Here is a 26,925-nt window from a genome sequence, read left to right on the forward strand (position 1 = left end):
GGTTTAAGAGGAGATTGATTCAACAACTATTTTTTTAACCTTTTTTCTGCGTCAATTAGATTGGATTGCCAAACAACGATATTTGGCCAAATTTAAGATCTAATAAAATTCCATCAGATCATTAAAAGATGTGAGTTGTATCCATGCGTATAGTGTGAGTTATCTATATATAGTTTTTTATGAGTGGGGATGCTTCCACATTTACATGTGGTTTTTGATGAGTGGGGATGCATCCGCATTGAGAAATGGTGTTTTCCTGATAGCATTAGTTATGTTCCCCATGTTAGAGACGTGAGTTATTGTCTACACATCATAAGTCAATACTATTGCAATTGTGGTTGTGGTGTACTTGTGAAGGGCATGCCTCTAAAATAGCAATTGAATCTTGAAGAGGTTCATGTGCCACACACCGTTCTAGGTGTTATTTATGACCTACATATCAAATAGGATTTTAGGTCTAATTCTCAAAATCATCTTCTTGTTTTTGTAGGTGAAGATAAAGGGTAGCCACAGAAAACATCTATGATTGACATGAGTTTGAATACACATGTTGATGGGAGAGTGAGTTATCTGTACATACTGCAAGTACCTTACACATTATCTATATGTCGTATTTGACATGACTCGCATGAGTTCTCTAAATGCTAGTCCAAATTCTTGGCTTCCAATAAGGGTGTCACAAACAAATTTTACATCAATAAAGCACAAAAAACATGTTGGATTTGTATGTATATCTCACATTATTTTGAGATATTAAGATAAGATTGGTTAAATAACCTGTAAGCGCCTTCAACGATCAAGAAGCGTCTGGGTTGCAAAATTTAAATATAAAATCATGATTGACTGTGTGTTCAAAGTAAATAATATTTAGACAGTAAATCAATCTATTAGACCAAAGATGTTTCAAATGGTATCAGAGTCACTCTGTGTGTCCTCTTGAACGATGTCCTAAATTTCAACAAGAATGTTAAGCCCCATAAGAGGGGTATTGTGACACCTTTAGATCAATCATTTTGAGTGACATTGGACTAAACCTTAACAAGAACATTGAATCCCGTAAGGGGAGGTGATTGTCACACCCTTACGCACATCCCGCATCGGCAAAACAAGAGTCAAAGCTGAGTGTACATAGTATTGCTCCATTGAAAATCATTGACAATTCGTCATTTTCATATATGATGAAAATGTATCCATTCACAAGAATGTTATACATCCCACAAATATTAAAAGGACAGATGAGAACAACTTTAAAGAGGCACAATGCTTATTCCTCAACAAACACAATTTCTGCTTGAGCAGAAGCCCTTTGAAATCTCAACAACTCAATTAACATGGTCAGTTTCCTGTCAGCAACAACTGCACAAGGGTTGATGCTCATTATCTCAAGCACTGGAGAATTCTTAAGCAAAAATTTGATTAGTTCCATCTCATGCGGCACACCTGATATATCAGTCATCTTCACAAGTTTGAGTTGCTTAAATGAGCAATCAGAGGGGCATTTCATCTCCCAAAAGTCTGAGTCATAGGCTTCTATAGCAGTTACCGAATTTGAGGGACCCTATAGGAAAAGCAATGACAACTTCAGTTTTGGTCTAATCATAACTACTTTTAACATAAGATTTAATAAACAAACAACTAAAAATTCCCGCACAGCTCATAAATTTAAGCTTTGTCCATTCACTAAAACGTACTGAAATTTGAAGTTCCTTCAAGTTAGGCGAGTTTGTAATCAATCGAATAACGACCATAATCTCTTTCAAATCTTCAAAATTCACTTCATATAATTCAATTGTATGTAGACGGCTATATGTAATGGGAAGTCTCCCTGGGTCATTACCTACACTCAAATACTTCGGGACAAGAAAAAAAAGAAAAAGAAAAATAGAAAAAGGATTTTAGCCATATATCTGGTTATGATAAAAGACTTGACTATTATATGATTATAGCAATGTCACCAATGCAACAAAAGACACTAGCAGCAGAATTTTACCTTTGTGAAGTAGATATGTCCAACAAGCTTCTCAAGTAGAGGCACCCCACCAAGAAACTTGATAAAATTGCAACTCGAACTTTGCTCAAAGTGTTCAGCGATGTCATCAGTCATGTACACCGCAACTGACATGGAAACTAAAAGTGGGGTATTTTCAAGACAGATGTCTTTGACCTCACCTTCCAAACATAAGTACTTGAGATTTGGAGCACATATATTAAGGTCTAAACTGTCGAAGTATGACAATGACAGATTCTCTAGGAGTGGGCAACTGGAAATAAGACTTTCAATAGCCTCAGGAGCAAACAAAACTCGATGAAAATTAAGGCTCTTCAAACACGAAAATCCTTTAAAAGCCAGAGGAGGATCAAATTCACAACGGAAAAGTTCCAAACGAGTTAACTTTCTACAATAAAAAAGACATGAAGGTACTCTAAACCATTCCCCCTCCCCTAATTCCAGAACCAATTCTCTAATGTCATTCCTTGAAAGGAAAAGTATCCACTGATCTATATCAGGGCAGCATTGCAACTGTGTTGTACTAAGCTGGAACTTATGAATTGGTCCGTGGTGAAGGAAGAGAGCCCGAGTAATAAATTTTACCAGGCTATTTTTAACTAGCGATCGCTCATTAGACAAAGCAACACAGTTTTCATCAAATACAAGATGACTGATTGTAGCCCATCTATACCTCCATCTACTAGATAAAATGCTAGTTCTCACAGCATCTCTTATAGGCAGTCGAGTGAGGATGTTTTCTATAATGCTTTGAGGCAAATCACTTATGAAATCCATCTGCCCAATGTCACCCATCTGTGCTTTCAATTATACCAGCAAATCAAAACAAAATCAAATTTAAACCAACTGTAGAATTATAAAATCAGATGCAAATCCAAACACTCTCTCCACATTAATAACTCAAAATTAAAAAAAAAAAAAGAACAAAACCCTTGATGATTATCCCAATAATCCATTTATTTGCTAATTCATTCTAGTCCCGAACTGGAAAAATAGTAGACGAAATAGACCAAACCCTGATTTTTATGTTTCTTTTCCACTGTTTGGTTTGAGAAAACATGGAAAAGTAATCAAAATTTCAGAAAAAAAAGATCAATTTTCTTCGGGACCCAAAATCCAGACATGTATATAATTAATATTACCATACATGTAGAGAACTAATGATAAGCAAAGATTAAAAAAAACAAACTAGTAACGGTAGAGGAGATGTTAACTTACTCAGAGTTGTTCTGCGTCTATATGTTCTTCACCAAAGTAGAGATCCAATCATTCGTTCATGGATGTCCAGTCCGTAGCTCGACGGCTCTTTGCGATGACGCGAAATTTCTTGTCAGCCAAAATATGAACACGCCTAAAGTTTGGGTTGCATTCTGGTTGAGGGAGACCCTCAACATTCCGTCCAATTTTCGTTAAAATTAACGATTGAAGGATATTTGCGTCATTTCACCAAATAAAAAACCTCAAAAGAAAAACAAGTGCAGAAATCCTTGTCTTACATTAGAAAAAAAAAAGCAAAAGAAATCCTACAGCACTTATAGGCAAGTTGCATGGCTTAGCATCCCAGCAGAATGAAACAGATCAGGTCTTCCAATTGCCATTTGCCAGCAATAGAAGCAGTGCAGCTTCCACGGTGATAAAGGCTAGATCTGGCCTGGTTTTTGCAATCGAAAGGTCTTACCCAGGTCTTAGTAACTGTTGATATGAAAAATTACACCTATATAATATGGTGATAGAAAAATTACACCTACATACAAATGCAAAAAGTGATAGAAAAAAATTCAGATAATATTTTTTTTGTTTTGGTTTAAGTGAATTTGATGAGAATGAGATAACAAGAGTTCTTTGGGTAGGAGTCAAAAGACCCCAAAGATTCATTCTTATGTGTTCCTTTTGGTTTATATACCCAAAGAAATATGATATCTTGACATTGCAAATATATGGTTAACAAGTGTAACCAGTGTAGTGAATTCGTTGTGGCGATGGAGGATAAAGGAATTTCTCTTTGGCTCTTCTCTTCTTTGCTTTTTGGAGCTTTTAGGCATGTGTTTGTTATCTTTTATTTTTCCTTTCTACTTAGTTCTTAGCTGGGGTGTTGGCCGAGGCATTAGAGCCATCGGTTTGTAGGGTAGCTAAGGAGTTTTCTACCCGCATATGCCGTCTGACATTTTATAGAAGCCAACCAAGGTTATGCATTATTCATCTTGTGATTCTTGCCATAATGCAATATGTGGGAGACTACTCCTCCAGTTATTAATGCTCATACTAAGTTTTCTATATTAGAGGCCACTTTGAAGAGATCCTTGTTCAATCACTTTATGTAAGAGTTTAATTTCTCACCTAGCTTCTAGTAGATGTTGTTGAGGTGGCTAATATTAATGAAGAATTTCTTATTCACCTAAGGCTGTTTCAAGAATAGTCCCAATATCTGGGTCTAAGAGGAGATTGATTCAACAAGTAATTTTTTAGAACCATTTTTTTTCTTTTTTGCTTTACCAATTAGAGTGATTGCTAATCAACAATATTTGGCTAAATTCAAGATATAATAAAGCTCCACCAAACCGTTGAAAGTATATATGTGATCTTATAAGTTATTTGTCTCATTAAATAAGGTTATGCTAAGAATATTCAAACAAATGAGTGAGGGGTTCTGGTGTACTTTTGAGGAAAATAATGATTTCACAAACTCTATTTCCAACTCGTCTTTATGAGTACGAAAGATTCTAAGAACTTTTTGTAACATATCAAGTGAAATTGTCTCTTAATTATTTGTAATCCTTAAGGAGGCTCTTTGAACATTTAGCTGTGAACATGTCCCTTTTGCCGGCTTGTTGCCATGGACAATGGATTTTGTCAAATGCACTTCTTGGGTAAGCATAAGTTATTTGTTTGCAAGGGGGCAAGAGTTGTCTACATGCTGGGTATATGACTTATATCGGTTAAAAATTTGTACTAATTTTGCGAAATAATTTTAGAGATTAATTGTTATATTGCATAGTAATTAATAATAGAATAATGTTATGTATACTCATTTTTAGTACATAATTCATGTATACAGTGATGTGTCATAATATAATTAGGTGATTTTAAAACATGTATCATCATATGATAAAGAAATATCCAATCACATAATAACACCTTATCTATGTACATAAATTATGTACCAAAAATAGGTGTATATAGTTTTATTATAATAATAAATGAGATTACATAAAAAATTTTGGGTTAATTTTTCATAAAGGGGTAACATGGTCTTTTCGTCCAAAATTCAATAACTGTACTTAACAGAGGATGAGGTGTTGATGGTTTTTCTTTCCCACTGAAGACGGCATTACATTGGCCAAACTTTGGGTGGGAACAGTATTCTTTGGGGTAGACTTAGACCATACCAGATTAATATAAAACTATAAAATATTTATTAATTAATTTGAAAATAAGAGTTTGTAATTACTAATAAGTGTCCCTCACTTTCCTTTGCAGTTGCAACTCAATAATTTAAGATAGAACCTTTACCTCCTTATAGATTTGAAAATTTCTCTCAAACATTCCCTCTTTTTACCATTTGCTAATAAAATCTGTAGGTTTAACAAGATTTCGAAGTCATTTTTTTTTTAATTTTCTGTTTTAAAATAAAATAATGTATATTTTAAGAGGATTATTTTTGTAATTTTCAAGAATTTATTTTTATTTTTTTAATTAAATTATAAATTCATATTTCACTTGTAATTGAATTTAAAAAAGATGGAGTAAATATGTTTATTTAAAATTAGGGCAGGGTGGAATCTCCGCCCATCACAAACCTCGTTTCTCCCAACTTTGGGAGAAATGGATTCCCCTGATTTGGGGAGTGGCATTCAACAAAATGTTCAATCTCTAAAGTAAGAAAAGCAATTGGCATTCCCATGTAAGGATGAGAATTGACATTCTCGATTCACTAATTAGACTTGCCCTTATCTCAAAAAAAGGATTTATCGATAAGAATGAAAACGGTGATAAAGATAATTCAAATGTTCTGTACTCGAAGGTAAAGATTAATATATCTTCAATTCATACCCTCCCTATCTCGTTTCACCCTCCCTATTCCTTAAATATTGAATTATCCTTAAAAATTGTGGAATTATTATAAATATATCTTAACATCTAATAACTATTTCATTATGTTTCTACGAGTGGGAGGGAAAAGGGAGAAGAATTTTCTCACGGGAGTGAGGATTCTCTGTCATCCCTCTATTGGGGATGGGCTAGCGACAAAGATTAAAGTATTCAACCCCTCCTTGCTTTGTTGTCATCCTGATTCCCTTGTGTACTAGGCAAAGTAAATATGCCATAAAACAACTCATCTGAAAATTTGTAACTTAGATGCCAATTTTGGTATTCATTCATCTCTTAAAGGTTGTAACAAGCCAAATGAGTCACAAAAATTGCTTAAGCATCCCTTCTTTGAAGAACTCAAAGAGACCTTGAAAACTGCTCTTTGCTACTTCAAGTACCCTCTACCCTAAAAACAGAAGGTCAATCAGTTTGACTGTCTTCCCGTGCTGAAGGGTGGCATTCAAACCATTTTCAACTCGGAAGAAAAAGAAATACTAAAAAAAGGTGAACTAATATTCACTACTCAGTCAATTTCTGGTTAGATAGCTCTTAAACAAGAAGATTCCTAAACCACCAATTGCCAAGCTTAAAATAAGAGGAACTTTAATGGGTTCAACATCAGCAGTTATGCTTCCCTGGGTTTTTCTTACTTGGCGAGATCTCTCCCCCAGGCTCCCACGAAGAAGATTGCTAAGACTATCCAACTGATGCATGACTTGTCGTTGTCCCCGTGCAATACTGGATATCTGATTTGTAAAGACAAGAAACATATTGAAACATTAATAAAATAGACAACAAACAATGTAGCTAAAAAGCTAAACCATAATATCCGAAGTTACAGTTGTTGATTGATACTTGACCAAATGATCATTCTTAATACCAATTTGTTACACACAGAAGGTGCCTAATAGCAACAAATTGCTGGAAGAAGAAACTGTGTTCACAATTTTAGATATCTACATTGCTCAGGACAGCAGGAAGTAATTTAACCTAAGATATCTCAACATCCTATAACTTGATGTAGCATGACAACAATAAGGAAAAATACAACCTGACTTAATGCATTGATTCGACCAACCAAGTTAATGAAACATTAGCCAGTTTCATCTTCATATTTCAACAATGGAGGAGAAAACAATTCTTGTCAGTTCCCTAACATGTAAATATTTATGTGAGCATCAATGTTATGCAACCTTCTCTCTTCAACATAATTTTGCTCTTTTCCATTTATTCTTTTAATTTGTCAGCTAAATGACCTCTATACTCGTAACTTCATATGTAGGTTAAATTGGCACTACCGCACTAAAACCCTAATAATATGCTGGCTTTGATATGTTTGGCAGCAGCAGCCTGCAGTCTAACATTCAAATTCATCTCTGACCTCTGCAATTTATTTCTCACATTTTAACCTAAAAAGGTGAAAAGAGAATATTGACAATATTTTGACAGTAAAAGGATATATGAAAGACCAGCCATGGTACCTCTTCCATTAAAGGTGATTCATTAGCCAACTGGGAGGAAGATGAGGAATTAGGCAATCTAGATCCCGTCGAGGAACCACTTCCTAAGCCAGAAATGAAGTAATTTGTGGAAGCAGAGCCATTGCACACTTCAGTTTGGAAAGCCATATTTTGTTGGCTGGTGGAATTTCTCTTGATTGTTAAATTCGCATTCAGCTCCTCAATACGAGTTGCAAACTCATCCATTCTGTCATTTAGCGAGGATATCTGTTCTGAAAGTTGGGTGATAACTATCTATAGATGCAGAATAAAATAAATAAATAAAGGAAATTCAACTGATGATTGATTGGTAAAACATTTTAGCTTAGCACTGGACAGCAAAACAATGTAAAAGCAACATAGAAACAGGACATTCTCACCTGATTTGCTAGTGTTGTCTGTGGCTCCACACTTCTATCATCATACCTCTGTTTATTCATAGACAAGCTCATTAACTTGGACAGAGCCTTGTCCCTTTGTGTTGAATAAGACTGTGACATGCCACTGCAAAATGTGGGCACAGTGCATATAGTATTTAAGGTGGCCAACTTTTACAGGAAACTTCAGCACTGTAAACAATAACAAAGAAACACAAAACTAGAAGAACTGTGTACCTTTGGAGATTCATATTTCTCATGGCAATCTGATCAGCAGAGGCCCGTGAAAGAGCTTCTTTAGGGGTTGATACATGATCCTCATCTAGGCTCAGCTTCGACTTTAAATCTTCTGGCAAGGCCTGTCAAATGATCAGATTAGGACTACTATACTAGGAGCAAGATAATAACCTTTTGAAAGTTGTCATACCATAACTTCATTTACAAGCTTTTCTAGTTGAATTTGTTCTATATAGGTGCGAGGAATGTATGAGCCTTCTAAACCCAGCTGCTCTGCAACATATTTTACAATTAACTGATCTTTTCCTTGCACCTATTTTGCAAAATACAAGCATGCTACTGTCAATACAGTTTTCAAAAATATTCACCGCCTAAGTATATGTACACAATAATTTTTTAGCCAAGACGTTTTGATGTAATTGTCAAGACCATGCTTACATATCATTGGATTTGAGTTGTAAAATATTATTTCAGTCCATTGAGATAAACCTAACAGCATATAAGCATGTTGGAATCAAGTAGAACCGTACCAAAAAGTTTCAAAATCCATAACTCAGCATCAATTAAAAAAGATAAAGTGCTGATTTTGCATAAATTTGATTTGAGACTATATTTCTTATTTCTTTTGTCTAAATGAAAACTGCCATCACATTTTGCAGTTCCTCCAAATGGAATGTTATTCAAGCCAACATGAATAAAAAAACTCTAAAAGAAAAAGAAAATATATGAAAATCTGCAAACATATCTTAGATGAAAGTGAAGTTAAAGGATTCATCTATAATACTATCTATATGAACAAACTGGCATTATCACTTAAGCATCAGTGTAGTCATCAAATTATTGTTTAAGAAACCCCAAAAAGTAGATGAAGGCATGGAAGCTGCTAAACAGTACCTGAATATATTGGCGATTAAGTTGCTCTAGCCAATCGATTTTCACACACACTCCCCTACTGTCAGAGAACACATGGCTGCTTCTTTTAAGGATTGTTGCCATTGTGTATCCCAAGGCCATAAGCCCACCAAGAAGACGCACACTGACTTCAAAAGTAATTCGAGGTGATATGACAAATGGAATATCTGTCACCCATTCCTACAAAAATTACAAACTGTCAAATCAGATGCCCTTATAAATAAATATTTCCACTAGAATTAACTTGGACCAATTTCTTTAGCACCGTGTCAAGCATAAAGTAAACACATACAATTTAACAACAAAATATCAGTCTAAGAAACACTGTATGCTATAATGATATGCAGAACATATGATTGCAATGATAAAGAAAGACATATAGAGGGGCAAACCTCAAACATGAGACTGTATTTTCCATCTTTGTTCTGCATCCTCAAATATGATTTGCAAGATTCTGGATCTTCACCAGGAGGTAGTAGATATATATCATAAGTTTGCTCTTCTGTTTCTATATGTTCTTCACTAACAACAGACTTAATTTGATCCACTGACAATTTCCTTGCTGACTACAATAAAAGAATCCCTCAGATATCAATTTAGACATCAAAAAATATATTCAAATAGCTGTAGAACAGTGCATCAGCTTTAGCTCAACCCTTTCCTCTTAGCTTAAGGTTTTGGAATTGTGTGTTGAATATGGTATCAAGGTCAAGTTAATGAAAAGGTCTTATTTTAAAATTCCCCTCTGAAAATAATATTATAAGATGCAGCAAGTTGGACTTATTATCAGAATCCAAGAGTATTTTGTGCATATTGGGATCCAAGGGACGAGTGCAATAATCAAGTTCAGCCATGTGTGCATGTGACTAGGCATGTTCAAGTTCAAGTAATTATTAGTGGACCCCTTCATATAAGCTAAAACTTTATGGATCTATGGTGCTTCAACATCAATAAAAATACTAAAAGTAGAACAACCATTAGGGGAGAATAACCTTTAATATATATGTGGGACTCTGGAATCCAGTGAAAGGATTGAACTTGTTTATGATTTTCAAATGAGCTGTTTGGAGATCTGGCTCGATATAGGCCTTGTACATTGGAAACACCTATATAGAAGAAGGATATGAGTCTATCTAAAAGAAAACGCTCTTCTACATTGCATTAAAAAAAATTATAATAATAAAATTAAAAAACAAACCGTTTCAGATATTTGATGGATTATTTCTTCTGGTTCTTGGCCAGCACGTTGTATGTCTCGTAAAACTCGTTTGACAAGGTCAAAATGAACTCCCCCAGTAACAGATACACGAAGATCCAGTAAAGGTCGCAACCTTTCACTCAGAGCATAGATGCCCTCAATAATAACAATACGGGAGCTTGGGGCTTCAATGGTCCTGTCACAAAATTGTGTCAGCTTAGGCATCAGAAACCCTGGGTTAATATAGTAAGAATTTGAAAATAATAATAATAATAAGTGTCTTGGACCAAACACCTAAGTGAAGAAAGTGCATATTCCAACGACTTGTATATAAACATAGGAATAAAATAATTTACACAGGTTAACAACCAGTGACAATAGAGTTACAACACTTGGGATGTAACTCTGCAGATTCGCAAGGAGAGAGTGAAAAAAAAAAAAGAATTCAATTTATCCACCCCAAAAAAGACCATGACCATGAAGTAAGAATTTGTGATTAAAAATTGTTTTTCTTCAGATTGTATGCTGAGATATCATAATACTTAACAGTTTTGTACGAGAATAATGGAGCAAATTATATTTATTATATGAACTGGTGTTTGACCTGTATCCTGTGCGAGAGCTAGACTTGAAATCATAAATTGGAACTTGGACTGGCTTTCCTGCCTTTAAGTCCCGGACGTTCTCAAGCAGTGTATCATAGTCAGTCAAGCGTGGATCTGTTCCAAATAAGAGAAAATATCAGAACCAATATAAAAAATGTGTGTCCTCTCAGCTCCTATATTAGACTCTAATTATAAATTTCCAGCATCATCATATTTGCGAGCATCTGATTTGCATATGAAATAATCTACAAATTCTTTTCTCATTAAAGCACAAAACATAAGGAAGAAATGGGCCAGACTCCGAGAAACAGCCAAGGTTAATACTTTCAAATAGTTATGCTCACCTAACAAATAAAACCATTATTTGGTCAAAACAAAATCAGCTAACAAATGTATACTAAAGATTCATATACATACTCCAATATTGTGAATAAATTATCAGCTTTCCATCAACTGACACCAGCAAGCTACCTTTCTGTTCAAAAATGGACATTAAGTTATTTCTTCATGAAAAATGTGAAGGCTTCTGCACTTTGGCCCAATGGTAAGACTAAGTGAATAATTATTCTCCCAAAAATTTCAATATAATTCTAAATGTTCCCTCACATAGATAAACAAACAGCCATATTAGTGAGAAAAAACATCTTCTGTGCACAAATTTTGTTTGCAATTTAGGTATACGATTACACAGAGAATAGCTCCTCCATAAATGTTAGATAAGACTAAATCTGTTGTTATGCAAAAAATTGTTGGAATATCGGTACTTTTTACCAAGAACTTATCTAAAATTACTTTAATTTCATAATAGATAGGAAGAGGGGCAGTTACAGAGTAATACCGTCAAAATTTCTATCAACAAGTCGACTAGCATCATTATAGTTGTCCATAGATATCACAGCAATGCTAGGCATGAAGTTGAGAATCTTCTCTGTAAAAACAGTCTTTCCAGCCCCAGAAGGGCCAGCTAAGCCGACCAGTATAATTCCATCATTCTTCTGGGTTAACAATTGACATGCATGAATAACAATAAAGAAACCCTTCTCAAATGACAAAAGATCTGGGATTGGAACTATCTCATGTCGATTGGAGTCCTTTTTCTTAACTAACCGGACTTGATCTTTCAAGAGACCTGGTTTTTTCTCTTGTGATTCAGCATTATAAGTATCTTGAGCCATTGAAAACCTTCTCTGGCTTCCACTGATGAAAACAAATAGAAGACGCTCAAAAGGTAAATAAAATCTGAAGAATACAAAACAAAGAAATAAATGAAAGAAAGTACAATTGACAAATTTTTGAGTTTTTCATAGAACTAATTACAACCACACATCACCCTGGTTGCCAGATAAATTTGACAAAGAATAAAAATTTTTAAATCCAGGTCCTCATCCTTCACATACATGACATAAATTAAAATACAATAATTCGGTGAGAAACTCTAAGCATTGATGCACATAACAATGAGCTCATGGAAAAGTCATCTGAACTTATTCTTACTGGACTGCTGGCTATCATGATAATCAACCATAATGACTCACTATTATAGCATATCTTATCCCAGATACCAGAAGAAAATCAGTATCGCATGATTCCTATAATTTAAACGAAGGTTCTTTCACACGAAACTGATTCTAATTCAACCCAGAACCTAATCATCTCCACCACTAATATATAATATTAAAGACATCTCAATAATTTATACGAATAATAACGAGAACACCAACGAAATTAATGTCAGCACATCCTCTTTTGTACTCATTCACAATTTAGGAAGCTAAAGTTTTTTCAAATATGCGAAGGAACACCTTTTTACAGTCACCTCGCAGTAAAAAACAGAAAGTTTTGATCCAAAAAAATTCACCACCGTAAAATCACAGCAACTGATCACAGCCAAATTCTTTACATCACTAGCAACAGAGCTCACTGAAAAGAAATTCAATGCAAAAAAAAAAAAAAAAAAAAAAAATCTACGCAAACTAATAACCAACGAAAAAGACTAAAAATTCAATCGCAGTAACTTCATCGGATCTAATACAATAACATTATAAAGCAACCCGCTAGAAAACAAATAAAAATAAAAGCGGGAAACAAGACAAACTACCCAGATAATAAAATGGCATGAAGAAAAACACCCAGAAGCCAAAATTGAAAAACAATCAGTTAAACAGGTGATACTGCAACGATGAAAAGACTCACCGAGCTGGTTTTCTGACAATGAGTGAGTTTACCAACTGGTGCTGTTGTATAACACATGTACAAACATTGATTTTTTTTTTTAAGTCAACTTTTGGATTGTTTTATGGTGTTGTTTCCGGAAGAGAAAAGGAATGCGAATTTCAGATATATAGATTTTTTTGGTTTTCGGGGGGATACTGAATTCTTGAGAAACACTAGAAGAAGGAGACTCACTCACGCGGTGTGGCGAGTGGGTATATAAATGTATACATTATAGTTAATTAAAATTTGGAGTTAACTAACTCAGACTTTCTATCCATCTATATAATTTAGCGTGCGAGGACGGTTGCCTCTGCCCCTGCTACATATTTCAATCATTTGTCTCGTATATTAATTAATTTTAGGCCAGAAGATTTATTTCCACTTCGGTGGTAAGTGAAATCTCAAATTTATATATATTAATTTTTAAAATTTTAAATATTTATATAAAATTATTATTTTATCTATAATATTAAAATAATTATAATTTTTTTTCTATTTTTTATTAGGTTTTAAAAATTAAAAATATCAAAATTTTTAACTTTTTTAGTTTTAAAAAATAATTTTTTCTCTCTTCTCATATCTCTAGAGTTTCTTTTTTCTCTCTTTGGTGACCATCTAAAGTCAAGATGATGAAACAACAACTATCTCTAATAGATATCTCTTCGTCTCTGTTGATGAAAAGATAAAGAGGAAGATATCTCTTTTTGAACAGACTTTGTTTCCATTAATGAAGATTTGTTTGTCAGAGATGGTCGTTGTCTTTTCATCTCGTCTTTAAATGGTTTCTGTCGTTAAAGATGGTAGTCAAAAAGAAAAAAAAAAAAAACCTCAGAGATTTGAGAGGGGGGGGGGGTGAAAGTCACATTTCAAAATTAGAAAAATTGATGTTGTAATGAAATTATTAGTTTTTAAAACTTAATAGAGAAAATGGGAAAAAATTATAATTATTTTAATATTACTGGTAAAATAAAAATCTCTAACAGAAATTAGATGATGGGTGAGTATTTAAGTTTTCTAAAGTTAATAAGTTTATGTTTGAAATTTCAATATACCTTAGGTGAAAATAAGCCTTAATTTTACTATTTATACCCCCCTGTGAGAAATTGAATGAGTCTGGGATTTAATATTATGACCTATTTGAACATTTCTCAAATCCAATCAAATCGCAATGCATCCCATTAGAATACGTAATATAATCAAAAGCACGAAACTAATAATGATTATTTTTAGCAAGTTTAAAACGTAACGTATATTTATGTGGAATTTTGACATGTGTTTTAAATTTTTAATAATGTTTAATAATTATTAAAATTGATGCCCTGCTGAAACATGGAAAGATGACACGACCTTGTTGTTGAATGTGAAAATCTTGGCAATTGGAATATATATAATTTAGGGCATTATTATGTTTGGTTCTTCAATGATTGGTGGGTTTCAATTTTATCCATAAATGAACCATGTCTCAAAGTTAGGGCTTACGGGGAAACACTACACTATTGTCTTATGAGCATGCAAGGTATCCAAATTTTGAATCGGTTAAATTATTATTTCCCACCTAAAGTTTAATCAATTGTCAATTTTCATCTACTAAATTTAAAAAATTCAAATACTTATTTATCATTGAATAAGAATAATAAAATTTATTAGTTTTATCGATATAATTATCATTTAATTTATAATATTAAAAATAAATAAAATTTATCTCACATTTTATTAAAATTATTAAACACTTAATTTTTCTTTTAAGATTTATTTTTTTCCTTGTCTATCTACACTTGGATAGAAATTGACTCCACCTCACGCACTTGATCGCCGGTTACTGAATGTCATTCGCCGACGATACTGCTCTGTCCACCTACTTCCGCCCGACCATAAGCTAATTAAAAACCCTTTTTGCCTAAAGCCATTTGGAGCAAGTGGCCCAACTGATCATCACTTTTTGAATATTAAAAAATAAGAAGGATTCCATTCTCATTGACTCTTGACCAAGTTTGGCAATCTCATTTACGTCAATTATACTCAAACAAAGAATCTGTCAAACATATTTATTGGCTACATTTCCTTATCTACTGTTCCAACAAATTGAGGCGATTCTTGAAAAGTTGAACCCCCTTAGTCATACAACGTATTTATTAAATCATGAATAATATTATATGTACCTATTTTAAATATATAATTATGTATATATATTTATATATATCATCATATGATTAAGTGTTATTTTATCGTTAATTTAAAAACACAATCATATAATGATATATATAAGTGTATAGATATTTGTGTACTCAAAATAGATATACATAATTTTATTATCAAATCATTCACACTAGATTATGATAAATGCATTGTCAAATGTTGAAAGGTAAATTAAAATAATGGACATCTTGAATTTCTAACCTTATGCGTTACGTTTTATAATTCTAGACTTTGAATATGCATTTATTCTTGCTCTTCTCTCACGTAAGATGATTATGGCATGGGAATTGACTTTCAACATAAAGTATAAAAAATTTGACAATCTTCACAAATTTACAAAACATCACTGTTATATAATTATTATTGCCTTGAAATAGAAGGAAAAACCAACATTTATTAATGCGCATCACTTGTTGAGGAACAAGTAATATTGTAGAAATTAATCTATAATAAAAATAAAAAAAATGCATATGTTATTTTGTTGACTTTGCTCTATGGATTACAACTTTACAAAAAAAAGAATCCCAGAAAGTTTGAGTTTGGTCATAATCCCTATTGGGCTCATACAGGATAGAAGATTTTATAAACTTACACACTCAAGGCCCAACTCTACTTTCGTTGAGGACAAAATTGTCATTGTATTTTTGAATTTATAGCCAATAAATAACTTCCCAAAATTAAATATGCCACTTGCCATGTGCCCTGCTTTAATTGACAGGTGGATAATCATTGTCAAATTAAATTTATGTTACTTCAAAATGCTTAAAATCACGACCAAGATTGACATTGTTTATTTATGAAAACGACATTTTCATTCGAAGATAGTATCAAAAAAAGGGCAAAAAAGAAAGAAGTTGGTCTAAGACAGTATTAAGAGAGAAAATATAAAGTTTTAAAATTTAATTCTGAAGTAAAATTATTAATTTTTTAAATTTAAGAGAAAAAATAAAATTTTATTAATTTTAACAAATTATAAATAAGTATTTAAATTTTTAATAATTAATAAATATTAATTTGAGAATACAACAAACCTTGATCGGGAATAAGTCCTTTGGCCATATAGATATAGGCATGGTGATCCCACATAGGCTGGATTCGAGCCGAGCCGAGCTCGGCTCTCAACCAGCTCAGGCTCGGCTCGGTTTTTTTATGGCCGGCTCGAGTTCGGCTCGAGCTCGACTCGAGCTGAACTCGGCTCGGCTCGAGTTTGACTTGTATTCGGTTCGATTCGATTCATTTTTCATATCAAAACGACACCGTTTTATATATATATATGGATCAAAACGACTTTTAAAAAAAAATTGTCAAGCCGAGCAAAGCCCAGCTCGTTTCGGGCTCGAATCGAGCCGAGCCGAGCTCGAGCTGGCTCGGCTCGAATCCAGTCCTACCCACACCAAAACATTTTCGTACCACTTCATTTCATTGTGCCAAACCGAGTTATGTTATAGTGTGTGCTATGCACTCCTTAATAGTAATCAAGGGTAGACCATGCTCCATTGCATGGAGATTCGACAAATTTTGCGGGTGGTTATTCAACGTTCGTTACTGGAGCAATATCTATTAATAAACTGTGAAACGTTGTCTAATTGTTGAGAATCTCTAAATAACAACGACTCTTTGTCACATGCAGTTCTTTTTTAAGAAAACTTAATACATTATATAAAATATGTGACTAATACAATATGTATCTATTTTAAATATATGAATAAGTAATGTGATTGAATATTATCTTATAATTAATTTAAAATCACTTAATCATATAAAAAATACATATAAGTATGTACTTATTTGTACACATATAAGTATGTCATCATGTGATTAAATATTACTCATTTGTATCATCCTTATCTTTTGCTTTAGTGATCACTTATTCTCTCAAATCTAATAAAAGAGATAACAGAACCACTACTTCTCATCCAATGTTTGTCACTTTGGTATTCGAACAATATTATATTTATTTATTTATTTTGAATATATAAATATATATTTTTATATATTATTATATAATTAAATGATTTTAAATTAAAAGTAAAATAATATTTAGTTATGTGATAACACATATTAATATATACATATTTATATATTTAAAATAAATATACATAATTTATTATTCTTGTAAGTCTATTGTGCTTGTAAGGCTTAACCTTTGATAGGTTACTTTTCAATATTATTCTTAGATTATTATTTATAAATATAAATTTTGATAATTTAATTATTTAATTATATTAATATTTTAATATATAGTCATTTACTATAATTTTTAAAATGGTAAAAAATAAAACTACTTACATTGGTGTGATGATATGAAGTTTTATATATGTGGTGGAATAAAGACTCCTGATATAAACTTAATTATATATTTAAAAGTCTGTAATTTTTTTTTTTATTGATTTTCGAAATGAACCAAGTCCATGTATGATTTATTTTCATTTGTTCATCTACCTGAACTTCACAATTATATCTCAGGTGTTCACAAATCTGCAATTCTTCCTCACTTCACCATTGAAAAAGCTATCGGCGTTCATAATATTTCCCATTTTGACCATGCTATCAGAGAACTGCCGGAAGAAAGCAAGAGAGTCTTGTGCATACCTGTTCACAAGCTCTTTTGTTTGGATTCCAAATACGCTTGAATACACTTCCTGGTCTGAGTTGAGAAGTCCCTCCCCTTTGACAAGTATTTGATAAAAGGAATTGTCAAAAAGATTTGGGGTTACATAATCCATTGCTGATATATTATTGCCTGATCCAAAGGCAGGGCATGTTGATTTCAAGTTGCTGAGATACGTTTCAGAAGATGGAGTTTTTCCTGAAGTAAATGCAAAATCTCCGTAGATCCTGCCTCTGAAATTTTCACAACGTGCCATTCCAATCGTGTGAGCTCCTGCAGATTCATTATTACCAAACAAATAAATGTTTTTATACTTGAGTTGTTAACACAGATATAAAATTCTTGATTGAGCTTCTTGTTTTCTGGGTACCCGAAAGAGCCACCATGTCTGTGACCGTAAGGCCTTGATAAAGAAACTTGGAGATGATAGAGAGAACACCCTCATCTGCAGTGGGCATATTGACGCTTGCGAGTTCGTAACCTGCAGTTCTTGAATCCTTTCTTCCCAATGGAACATCCCAAAAAGGTCCACCTACCTGCAAACAGTTGCATCAACACACAAAAATTGATGTTATAGTCCAACGAATTAACTTTATATATGAACAATTTTGTTGAGTACCCATAAACTTCGCAGAAAAATCTAGGTTTCGACAATGCAATAATAAACTATCGAGTTTATTAAATTTTTTTACAGGAGAACCCCATAAACTATTATAAAAGAGATTAGGTCTCTTTTCCCAATACATATCATAATTTTGAGAGTGTATAAGAAAGGAAGATAAATTCTAACAGACTGATAATCAATCGGATTTAAAGTTGATTTTATATTAACTATGACGCGTTAGGTTTGTCTGATTCTCTTGATCATTAATATTTAGTATTCTGAAACTACATGTATATGAATCAATATTGTTATTGAATTTAGAATTGATTGAATATATATCTGGTAAATCTTACAATATAGACCAAAAATATTTATTGTGCATACCAGGATGACAGCATCTCTTGCTGCAATGGTAAGAATATCTGCACACGACACAATTCCAGGGCATTCAGATTCAAGCTTGTTTTTTATCCTATCAATCAGTCTGAAACCTTCCAGGGAGTTTTTATTCGCAGCAGCTGTTTTCTCTCCTTTCAAGTCTATTGTATCGTCAAGCAGAACTGACCCGTCGCATCCCTGTACTAATCATTTTCATTAATATTCCGCTTAATTTGTTCAAAGAAAAAGAAATCTTCAGCCACAAACAATGATAAAACAGGAACCTGTACAAAGCAGTCATGGAAATGTAATCGAAGTATGAAGGCAGCGTTACGAGGATCAGAAAGAACCGCACATTCCATCTCTTTTCTGACAATCTCGACCACGCTTGGGCATGTAGACGCATAGTAATCCAGTGTCAAATAAGGTTCACTTGCATGCAACCTGGAGCTAAAAATTGACAAAACTACAGCCAACAAATGCAAAATTGTGATGTTTGGATGATGAACAGAAGCTGCCATTCTTGCTACAAACTTACTTATTCTTGAACACTGATAGGTGGGACTGGGAGATATATAAGTAAAAAGAAAGTAATTTGCATGGGCGACGCCAGAGTAATATGAATAAAGAAGTACTCGAGTCAACAGAAGATGCAACTACCATAGGCCTGGTTGGTGAAATCTCCTAAACCCAAAAAAACGAAATGATAAAGAAACAAAGTCTTAAAGAAGTGTTTCTGGGCAAGCCAACAAACCTATAACTGATAGCAGCTCTCCCACACTTTTACTCTTTCAAACTTCTAAACTGGAGAGTTTGATTTCTCAAGAGTCTCTCGAATTGTGGCCTGTTGGACGGCACAATCTTGAACAAGATCTTAATAATTCATCTTGTAATATTATTTATAAACAATATTATGCGTACACATTTTTTGTATACAATTCGATACTCAAATGAAATATCATTATATAATTAGATATTATTTTATTTTTAATTCAAAATTATTTAATTATATAATGACATATTATCTGTATACTTAAATTATATACTAAAAATATGCATATATAGTTTTATTATATTATTTCCTAATAGTCGAATTATATATCGTATTATCTATCAAAAATCAAATTTTTAATATAATGTGTGATATCATATTATAGAATATGACTTTGAAAAATAATATAATAAAAACTTTAAATTAACACGTTATTATATTGAAAAACATCATACACTCTTTAAAAATTTAAAAATTTTCTTATATGTGTTTTACTACATTTTTAGTTTCTTTAAAAAAATTATATCAATCAATATTAATAATGTTTATTGTATTATAAATCCGTCAATTATATTATATTAATTTGATATGTCATATAATAATAATATATATATATATATATATATATATATATATATATATATATATATATATATATATATATATATATATATATATATATATATATATATATCATATTAAAATATGTATTATATAAGTTGGATGTAATTATGATAACTATGATTACATTTATATAGCATGGACTTGATACGTTGGATGGTCTGATTGATTTGGGGAGCTTAGGTTAAACAAACACGGTTCACTATTATAATTACAAACCTTTTTCTTCTCTACTGATTTCTGTGTATTATTATAAGTTGACAATTGAGAATCGGGGTGAAATATTTATCACAATTAACAAGTTTATAGGTGTGTAATTAATTTTCTTTAAAGACAAGATACAGTTACCTTTTCTTGTGTATTCATTTTCACTTTCTTCTTCATGAGAGAAAATCTAGAAGATAAATATTGAATCTTAATCTTGAAGTGCAAGATTGCGACTTATGTCATTAAATAAAAGTAATTGAACATCTGAGATGTACAAGTTTCTTATTCAATGACTTGCATCTGAGAAGGTGATGGTGCTAAAAGTGGACTTTATTTATATTTGTTGGATCGATGAATCCAAAACACTGGATAAACCCAAGATATAATAATTAAAACCACAATCATTATGTTAAGTAAATAAAAGTTTCGTAAACGTGACAAAAACTAGAATCCAAGTGATAAAGACTTGAACCCACAATCATTATGTCAAGTAAGTTCTAATACTCTACTAATTTTATTAACTTTTAGAGTTATACAAATGACATATTAATAAGGCAAAGAGAAACTTCAGATTTTATTATAAAAATGTGTAAATGGGCTATAAGGGAAAACACTCTTTAGCAATCAAAATGATTTATTTGTGATCTCAAAGGTTCATAAAATTAGTGAAACATTAAAACTTAAAAAAAAACAACTTTCAGGAAGAAAATCTAGGTTCAAGTTTCCATCACATTTATAAAATTTTGACTAACCTCCTTAAACAATCCTATAAACTTTGCATGCAGTTCAAAGGGTTCTTTCTTTTGTTAACCATGACTCCACACTAACAATCAATGGAGTACCAAGACAAGAAAATAAGTAGAGTATCGGATTAAAGACGTGATTAGGACTCATTAAATTTTCATTAATCACTATCCGCTCAAACATAAACACTTTTAAACTGACGATGAACGTTAAACAGTAACCGATCTGAACCAAAGTTCTTCGGTCGGTTACAAAAAGAATTGAGTGCATTAACAAAACTCTTGCAACAGGCAAGAGGATCGAGTATTAGAGATCAAATATAGTACATTTTAAAGATCACGAAATTTTTTCTCGCAAAACAAATCTTTGGTGGGTCAGTACAAATCTAAGCTGGTGCTTTGCATGGCCCAAAATCTCACATCAAGAATTGTACACCTATTCAATTGCCACCATCTTCTGTCTGCTATAACACCATCTCAAAAATCAGTATACAATTCCTTCATTACAAAGGAATCCCACAGATCGCATGTGTTTCATTTTTATTAAAGAACAAATCAGTCGTGTAACGCAAGGCAGTTCCCCACCTGCAGGACACATGGCAGAATAGTATCTTTTCACTTCAATCAAGGACCAAGAATGCATTACAATAGAACAAAATGGGAATTTGGAACTATACATCTAACTTTTTCCTGAAAATTGTTTTTAACTGACATGTATTTTGCTCTTTACATTCAGGTCATGATTTTCGTTGTGCGAGAATTAAATGTGAAACACAATGAACTATTTGGGGTCTTATATAATATTCATAATGATCACATAAAATTATAACTCACCTTACAGGAGTCACACAATGGCTGTAATTATTTGCTTCCTGATTAATCTTCATGTTCATCTTCACTTTCGGAGTCTGCATGAAGATAAAAGGGATAAAAAGGGAGAAAATTAAATGCAGATAATGAAATGTTGAGTCTTCGTTAATGTAGATACCAGGTCATGCATGAAAATATCACCACATTGCAACATGCCAGAACAAATTATTGTTAATCCTTCTATGCTTCATCTATTATAGGCATATATTATGGTAGTTGATGTTGTCTAAATTTGTTCTGAAAACATATTTTTATGCTACACTATGCATTCACTACTAAGAAACTAAACCATTTCAATGAACACATATTCTTCACCTGATCGAACATCTTCACTAACTCGGCCCCTAGCTTGGATTTGCTTAACAAGCATCCGATATATCAAGACCCACCAATAAATGTGAATAACAAGCAAGCAAAATAGAAGAGTATTGAACACATAATAGTAGATTGGTCCATCCAGTGGGTGCTTTTCCTTGTCCAAGGTCAGGACAACTTCATAGCTGCCATGGTGGAAAATAGAAACCAAAGGATGAGTAAAGAAAATTTATTAAAGTAAATCAAATCATGTGTCTTTAAATTAATGGTTATTTCAGTTTAATGAGTAGTCAAAGGGGCAAAAAATTACTATTCTCTTTAGGTGCAAGGAAATAAGGATATATATTCATCATCCTCACAGAAATTTGCAGTCCAACCTGCATAAGTTAATGAATTTCCAAAATAATAACTTCTAATGAAATGTCCATCTGTACACCAGTGGCCAAAAAAATGCTTCCACTACTTGCTTGCACCAAAAAAAAAAAAAAAAAGAGGAAATCTTCAAGGGTTAAATCTGACATTAGATTATTCTAGTATAGCAATAAAAATCATAATGCAATATCATGTTGTAATTTTGATATACTTTGACCAATTTAAAGTTACACCCAAAAAAATAATGAAGGCAAATATAATTTAATCAACAACTTTGCGAACCTTGTACTCCAAAGGACCCAGAAAGGATAATAGATTAGCCGCAATAGGATCCAAGACAAAGCAAAAAGAATAAATGCAAAGCCAGCAAGTCCTTCAGCGCCACTGTATTTTGACATCTTCCCAATCTCCAAATACACATCACTGGCATCATGAAGTGCTAAAACAACAGAACCAATACGAGCAAATCTGCAAGAGACAGACATGTTAGGAGATTATTCTGTAGGTATAATAGCCGGAAATGTATGATTTATGCAAATGGCATCTTTTTTTTTTCCTGAATAAGCATTATAATATAGGCAAACACACTTCGGTTTCAAATAAGGCTCTACACCAAACATTATGTTGGTACAGACCACACTTCTTCTGAAATCTGATAAAGAGAGCAACAGAAGGTTGCCACAGGACTCAATGTAGCACACCTATATATGTATGACAGCACAATGAGAATGACAGTTGCAACATGATGACCCATGGACACCCCAAAGTCAGAACGCCTTGTTTCCCAAAACATCAGAGCAAATATGGAGTATGTATAAAATCCAGCAGCATACATATATAATCCCTTCAGTTTCAACCTGCAAAAGATACAGCAATTCCCAATAGAGTTATAATGCAGATATCTTAACGTTTTAAAAGGAGTTAATCCACAAAAATAGATTTAAGCCAATCTATTAACTGGTGCATAATTAGACTTACTTAATTTTTTGGTCCGGCCAAACTTGATCTCCTGGCCCCACCCAAAAGTATCTAGTATTCTTAAACCAAGGTTCATCATAAGTTACAGACAGGGCCAGAACTTCTGCTGAAAGAAAATACACACATTTCCAGGCTGACTCTTTAAATTTTCCAATTTTTTTCCTTCTTTCTCCATCATCGACCTTCAGCATCTGGAGCTCATTTCCAAAAATTAATCGCCTCCCCACTTTCTGTGGCATGTATATAATATCATGCAAACATCACGAATTCTTAGAATTAATCAGATTAATGGAAAGTAATTAAACATACAAAAAAGGGAAAAAGACTACAAGAAAGAAGAAGTCACATTCCTGTTTTCTTATCTTAGTTATAACTGCAAACATCATCATGCCAGTTGCTGAGTAGAAAAAATAAAGAAGTTCATATGAAAGCAATTAAAAAGAATTCATACTCAGTGGATGCTCGTGTATACGCTTGATATGGTTTTCTCATATTGCATACATATTTCAAGAGCCTTGACAAGCTACTTTGGCCTTTTATCTCTCAATATTGAAATACAACAGCAAACCAAAAGATGATAGAACAACAATAATGCCGCCTATTATGTGGACAGAAAATGATATATAAAATTAACTACGACGTGTTATCTAAAACTTATTAATAAATACAAAAATCTAAAAAACAACCTACAATAATTGAATATGACACTAAAACTTCAGCCTCATCTTAGAAATCAAACCTTGTGTCAGATAGGACAGCAATAGAATGGGAGAGTAGGGGCAGATTAGTAAATTAAGCAAAGTTCTTTCCTTCTATTTGGTTTTAGAAAAATTGCTCATATAATCAGTTTCATAAATCACATGAGCCAATCATTGTTTCTCTGTGATCTAATCCTGGTCTTGGTAGTTATCCTACATGAGAAAGTTACATAGGAACAATGTTAGATGGAAAAAGCCTCAATTTGAACTAATATCCCAACAAGTATACAACTAACTAGGTAATACTATTAACACTTTTAACTGATGCCTCTGGCCGAAACCTTATAGGAATAAAATGTTCTTCACTTACACTTGGTGTGCCCTATAATCTGATTGATTTTGATATGCTTACCTTACATTAGTCTTCCTAATTTTTCAAGCATTTGATCACTCAAAAGCATTATTCATAAAAGGAGAAAATTAGGAAATCCCATGAAGTTAAAAAATTTGTTACATGATTGGCTCCAGAACAACCGTAGGATCAAGCCTAAACAACTTTTATTACACATCATGACAACAATGAACAAAAATATTCCAGTTCCTGGATGTCAAATAATATCTAGTAATTTTCAATTCTTCAGTCAAATATCAAACCATCAAGAAGCTATAGAAAAAATGCTCAAGCTCATCTTAGTCATCTAGAGAGTTTATCTCAAGTTTAATCGGGTTCCTTTATAACATCAATGAGCCTTACTTAAGCAATCACATTCCACTTAGTAAAACACCAAAAAATCACTTCCAGAAAAATTGTGTGAATTTAAACATAACACCAAAGGAGTCCTACAAATGTAGAACTGTTTAAATAGTATGGATATGTTCGAATTGGAAGGTTTATGATGAGAAAAATATACATCACACTGTCGATTTAAGTACAAGTATGAATTAAAGTTGACATCTTTGAACTCATTAAAACAAATATCTGAAACATTACAAGTCTCATGATTTAACTTCTAACATTAGATCTCAGTGTTTACAGCAATAAACAAGGCAAGAGAATAAAAATACAAAGAAGAACCATCCGATTCAAATAAAGTCATGCTACATCAAACCAAAACAAACCAAGAAAAACAAAATCCCATCAAATAAAATTGGAGTCCCCATCAAACAAAGCCACTACACCAATGATCCAATAAGCTCAAGTTAAACACTAATGAGACAAACACAAGCATTAGAATAAATAGTCAAATAAAAGAAAAGAATTACCTCAAATACGAATCTTTCGAGAAGGAATCGAACAGAGGGAAAGAAAATGAAGAAAAGAGGAAGAAGAATGAAATCATCATAGGCTGGGAACGATTCTTGCTCCCAGTCAATAGATTTGATTGATTCGATAAATTCAATCAAGCCCATTTGAGATATTGGTTCAAGATATTACGGAGAAACAAACAGAGAAATTAGACCGATCAGGGACAAGTGAAAGTTCCGGCGAAGAGACTTTATGCTGAACAGTGTTTTGAGTTTGAAATGAAGGACGGAGGATTTTCGTTAAAATCTAAATAAGAAAAAAAACAATGAAAAAAACAATGGAATCAGACGGAGCCTAATTATAAGTTTTGATTGGTGGGGTTCCGAATATTTTAGTACCAATTTTGCAACTGCCCTGTTTTACAGTTTGACGAAAATAACCCTGGCTTTATTCGTAAGTGGGAGGATTGGCACGTGTTAGTTACTTTGTTGTTGTTTTATCCAAGAAAAAGTTAGATCTATTCTTAAATTTTTATTAATTAAATTTTGAAAATTCAAATATATATATGTATTAATTATTATTATTAAAAGAATTTGTTAGTTTTAATGATATAATTATTATTTAATTTATAATATAAAAAAAATTATCTTATTTTTTTTCTTAATTTTAAAAATTTATAATTTCTCTATTGATTTTAAAAACTTACCTTTTCCTTCCTAAGTTTTTATTTTTTTTCTTACATTTTTTTACTACCTTCTCCATGTTCAGCCACCATCTTCAACCTTTTTCTTTGACACTCTCTCTCCCTCTCGACGTTTTGTTTCGAAAATGAGTGACATATTCATGATAATCTTTCAAGATCCAACAATCTTCTACATTTATTTCATTAGCATAAGTACAATAGAGGTACAACAAAGAGACATAACAACCCGATAATAGGGACAAATCTTGCATGGGAGAGAAAGAGAAGATCTTACTTTGACATATTAGGAATTTTCAGTAGAGAGCGTTAGGAAGAAGAAAGAGTGTTGGAAAGAAATGAACTACACTAAAAAAGGCGGCTAGAGACAACGAAGGTTGTTAAAAAATGTAGAAAAAAAATAAAACCTTGGAGGGGAGGGGGTAGGTAAGTTTTAAAAACTAAGCAGAGAAAATTGATAATTTTCAAAATTAAG

At 32.6% G+C, this 26,925-nt stretch overlaps 4 protein-coding genes across 11 annotated transcripts; all 4 read right to left on the bottom strand.

Moving 5' to 3' along the window:
• Positions 1-1,149: 1,149 nt before the first annotated feature.
• LOC123216600 (F-box/FBD/LRR-repeat protein At1g13570-like) lies at positions 1,150-3,398 on the bottom strand. Of its 3 annotated transcripts, XM_044637068.1 has the most exons (5): positions 3,227-3,394; positions 1,991-2,803; positions 1,692-1,850; positions 1,441-1,558; positions 1,150-1,356 (listed from the first exon to the last, which is right to left on the bottom strand). In XM_044637068.1, the coding sequence occupies exons 2-5, from the start codon at positions 2,801-2,803 to the stop codon at positions 1,265-1,267; spliced, it is 1,182 nt and encodes a 393-aa protein (XP_044493003.1). In that variant the 5' UTR covers positions 3,227-3,394; the 3' UTR covers positions 1,150-1,264. The 3 variants fall into 3 exon arrangements, with proteins under 3 accessions (XP_044493003.1, XP_044493002.1, XP_044493005.1); XM_044637067.1 differs by having other exon boundaries at positions 1,150-1,558; positions 3,227-3,393; XM_044637070.1 differs by lacking the exon at positions 1,692-1,850 and having other exon boundaries at positions 1,150-1,558; positions 3,227-3,398.
• A 2,948-nt stretch (positions 3,399-6,346) lies between these two features.
• On the bottom strand, positions 6,347-13,371 carry LOC123215899 (inorganic pyrophosphatase TTM2-like). 3 transcript variants are annotated; one of them, XM_044636183.1, is made up of 12 exons: positions 13,119-13,371; positions 11,764-12,122; positions 10,925-11,039; positions 10,321-10,516; positions 10,115-10,228; positions 9,515-9,688; positions 9,105-9,302; positions 8,401-8,523; positions 8,211-8,332; positions 7,977-8,100; positions 7,579-7,824; positions 6,347-6,843 (listed from the first exon to the last, which is right to left on the bottom strand). In XM_044636183.1, exons 2-12 carry the CDS (start codon positions 12,098-12,100, stop codon positions 6,625-6,627), a joined length of 1,968 nt encoding a protein of 655 aa, XP_044492118.1. In that variant the 5' UTR covers positions 12,101-12,122; positions 13,119-13,371; the 3' UTR covers positions 6,347-6,624. The 3 variants fall into 3 exon arrangements, with proteins under 3 accessions (XP_044492118.1, XP_044492117.1, XP_044492119.1); XM_044636182.1 differs by having other exon boundaries at positions 7,579-7,851; positions 13,119-13,369; XM_044636184.1 differs by lacking the exons at positions 11,764-12,122; positions 13,119-13,371 and adding an exon at positions 11,343-11,433 and having other exon boundaries at positions 7,579-7,851.
• Positions 13,372-17,717: 4,346 nt separating this feature from the next.
• LOC123217656 (peroxidase 11-like) lies at positions 17,718-19,468 on the bottom strand. The gene is made up of 4 exons (XM_044638747.1): positions 19,213-19,468; positions 18,935-19,126; positions 18,317-18,482; positions 17,718-18,219 (listed from the first exon to the last, which is right to left on the bottom strand). The coding sequence occupies exons 1-4, from the start codon at positions 19,447-19,449 to the stop codon at positions 17,798-17,800; spliced, it is 1,017 nt and encodes a 338-aa protein (XP_044494682.1). The 5' UTR covers positions 19,450-19,468; the 3' UTR covers positions 17,718-17,797.
• A 1,931-nt stretch (positions 19,469-21,399) lies between these two features.
• On the bottom strand, positions 21,400-26,082 carry LOC123217661 (ceramide synthase 1 LOH3). Of its 4 annotated transcripts, XM_044638753.1 has the most exons (8): positions 25,768-25,901; positions 24,546-24,717; positions 23,807-24,036; positions 23,530-23,685; positions 23,111-23,296; positions 22,457-22,641; positions 22,106-22,179; positions 21,400-21,856 (listed from the first exon to the last, which is right to left on the bottom strand). In XM_044638753.1, the coding sequence occupies exons 3-7, from the start codon at positions 23,995-23,997 to the stop codon at positions 22,148-22,150; spliced, it is 750 nt and encodes a 249-aa protein (XP_044494688.1). In that variant the 5' UTR covers positions 23,998-24,036; positions 24,546-24,717; positions 25,768-25,901; the 3' UTR covers positions 21,400-21,856; positions 22,106-22,147. The 4 variants fall into 4 exon arrangements, 3 of the variants coding, with proteins under 3 accessions (XP_044494688.1, XP_044494687.1, XP_044494689.1); XM_044638752.1 differs by lacking the exon at positions 24,546-24,717 and having other exon boundaries at positions 25,768-26,079; XM_044638754.1 differs by lacking the exons at positions 21,400-21,856; positions 22,106-22,179; positions 24,546-24,717 and adding an exon at positions 22,767-22,833 and having other exon boundaries at positions 22,496-22,641; positions 25,768-26,082.
• Positions 26,083-26,925: the final 843 nt, after the last annotated feature.

This window comes from Mangifera indica, chromosome 5 (assembly GCF_011075055.1).
Source record: "Mangifera indica cultivar Alphonso chromosome 5, CATAS_Mindica_2.1, whole genome shotgun sequence".
In the NCBI taxonomy this organism is placed as follows: domain Eukaryota; kingdom Viridiplantae; phylum Streptophyta; class Magnoliopsida; order Sapindales; family Anacardiaceae; genus Mangifera; species Mangifera indica.

Excerpts from the sequence above, each read along its gene's own strand:
- LOC123217661 (XM_044638752.1), bottom strand. The coding sequence starts at position 25,914 with ATGGGCTTGATTGAATTTATCGAATCAATCAAATCTATTGACTGGGAG. Across the intron at positions 23,297-23,529 it reads GTGCTGTCATACATATATAG|ATTTGCTCGTATTGGTTCTG; the intron begins GTGTGCTACATT and ends TGTCTCTTGCAG. Across the intron at positions 22,642-23,110 it reads TGGGTCCTTTGGAGTACAAG|CTATGAAGTTGTCCTGACCT; the intron begins GTTCGCAAAGTT and ends CCACCATGGCAG.
- LOC123217656 (XM_044638747.1), bottom strand. The coding sequence starts at position 19,449 with ATGGCAGCTTCTGTTCATCATCCAAACATCACAATTTTGCATTTGTTG. Across the intron at positions 19,127-19,212 it reads TCCATGACTGCTTTGTACAG|GGATGCGACGGGTCAGTTCT; the intron begins GTTCCTGTTTTA and ends TGATTAGTACAG. Across the intron at positions 18,483-18,934 it reads CAAGAGATGCTGTCATCCTG|GTAGGTGGACCTTTTTGGGA; the intron begins GTATGCACAATA and ends AACTGTTTGCAG.
- LOC123216600 (XM_044637067.1), bottom strand. The coding sequence starts at position 2,803 with ATGGGTGACATTGGGCAGATGGATTTCATAAGTGATTTGCCTCAAAGC. Across the intron at positions 1,851-1,990 it reads GACATATCTACTTCACAAAG|TATTTGAGTGTAGGTAATGA; the intron begins GTAAAATTCTGC and ends CTTGTCCCGAAG. Across the intron at positions 1,559-1,691 it reads TGAAGGAACTTCAAATTTCA|GGTCCCTCAAATTCGGTAAC; the intron begins GTACGTTTTAGT and ends CTTTTCCTATAG.
- LOC123215899 (XM_044636182.1), bottom strand. The coding sequence starts at position 12,100 with ATGGCTCAAGATACTTATAATGCTGAATCACAAGAGAAAAAACCAGGT. Across the intron at positions 9,689-10,114 it reads GTCCCACATATATATTAAAG|TCAGCAAGGAAATTGTCAGT; the intron begins GTTATTCTCCCC and ends CTTTTATTGTAG. Across the intron at positions 8,524-9,104 it reads TTAATCGCCAATATATTCAG|GTGCAAGGAAAAGATCAGTT; the intron begins GTACTGTTTAGC and ends TTTGCAAAATAG.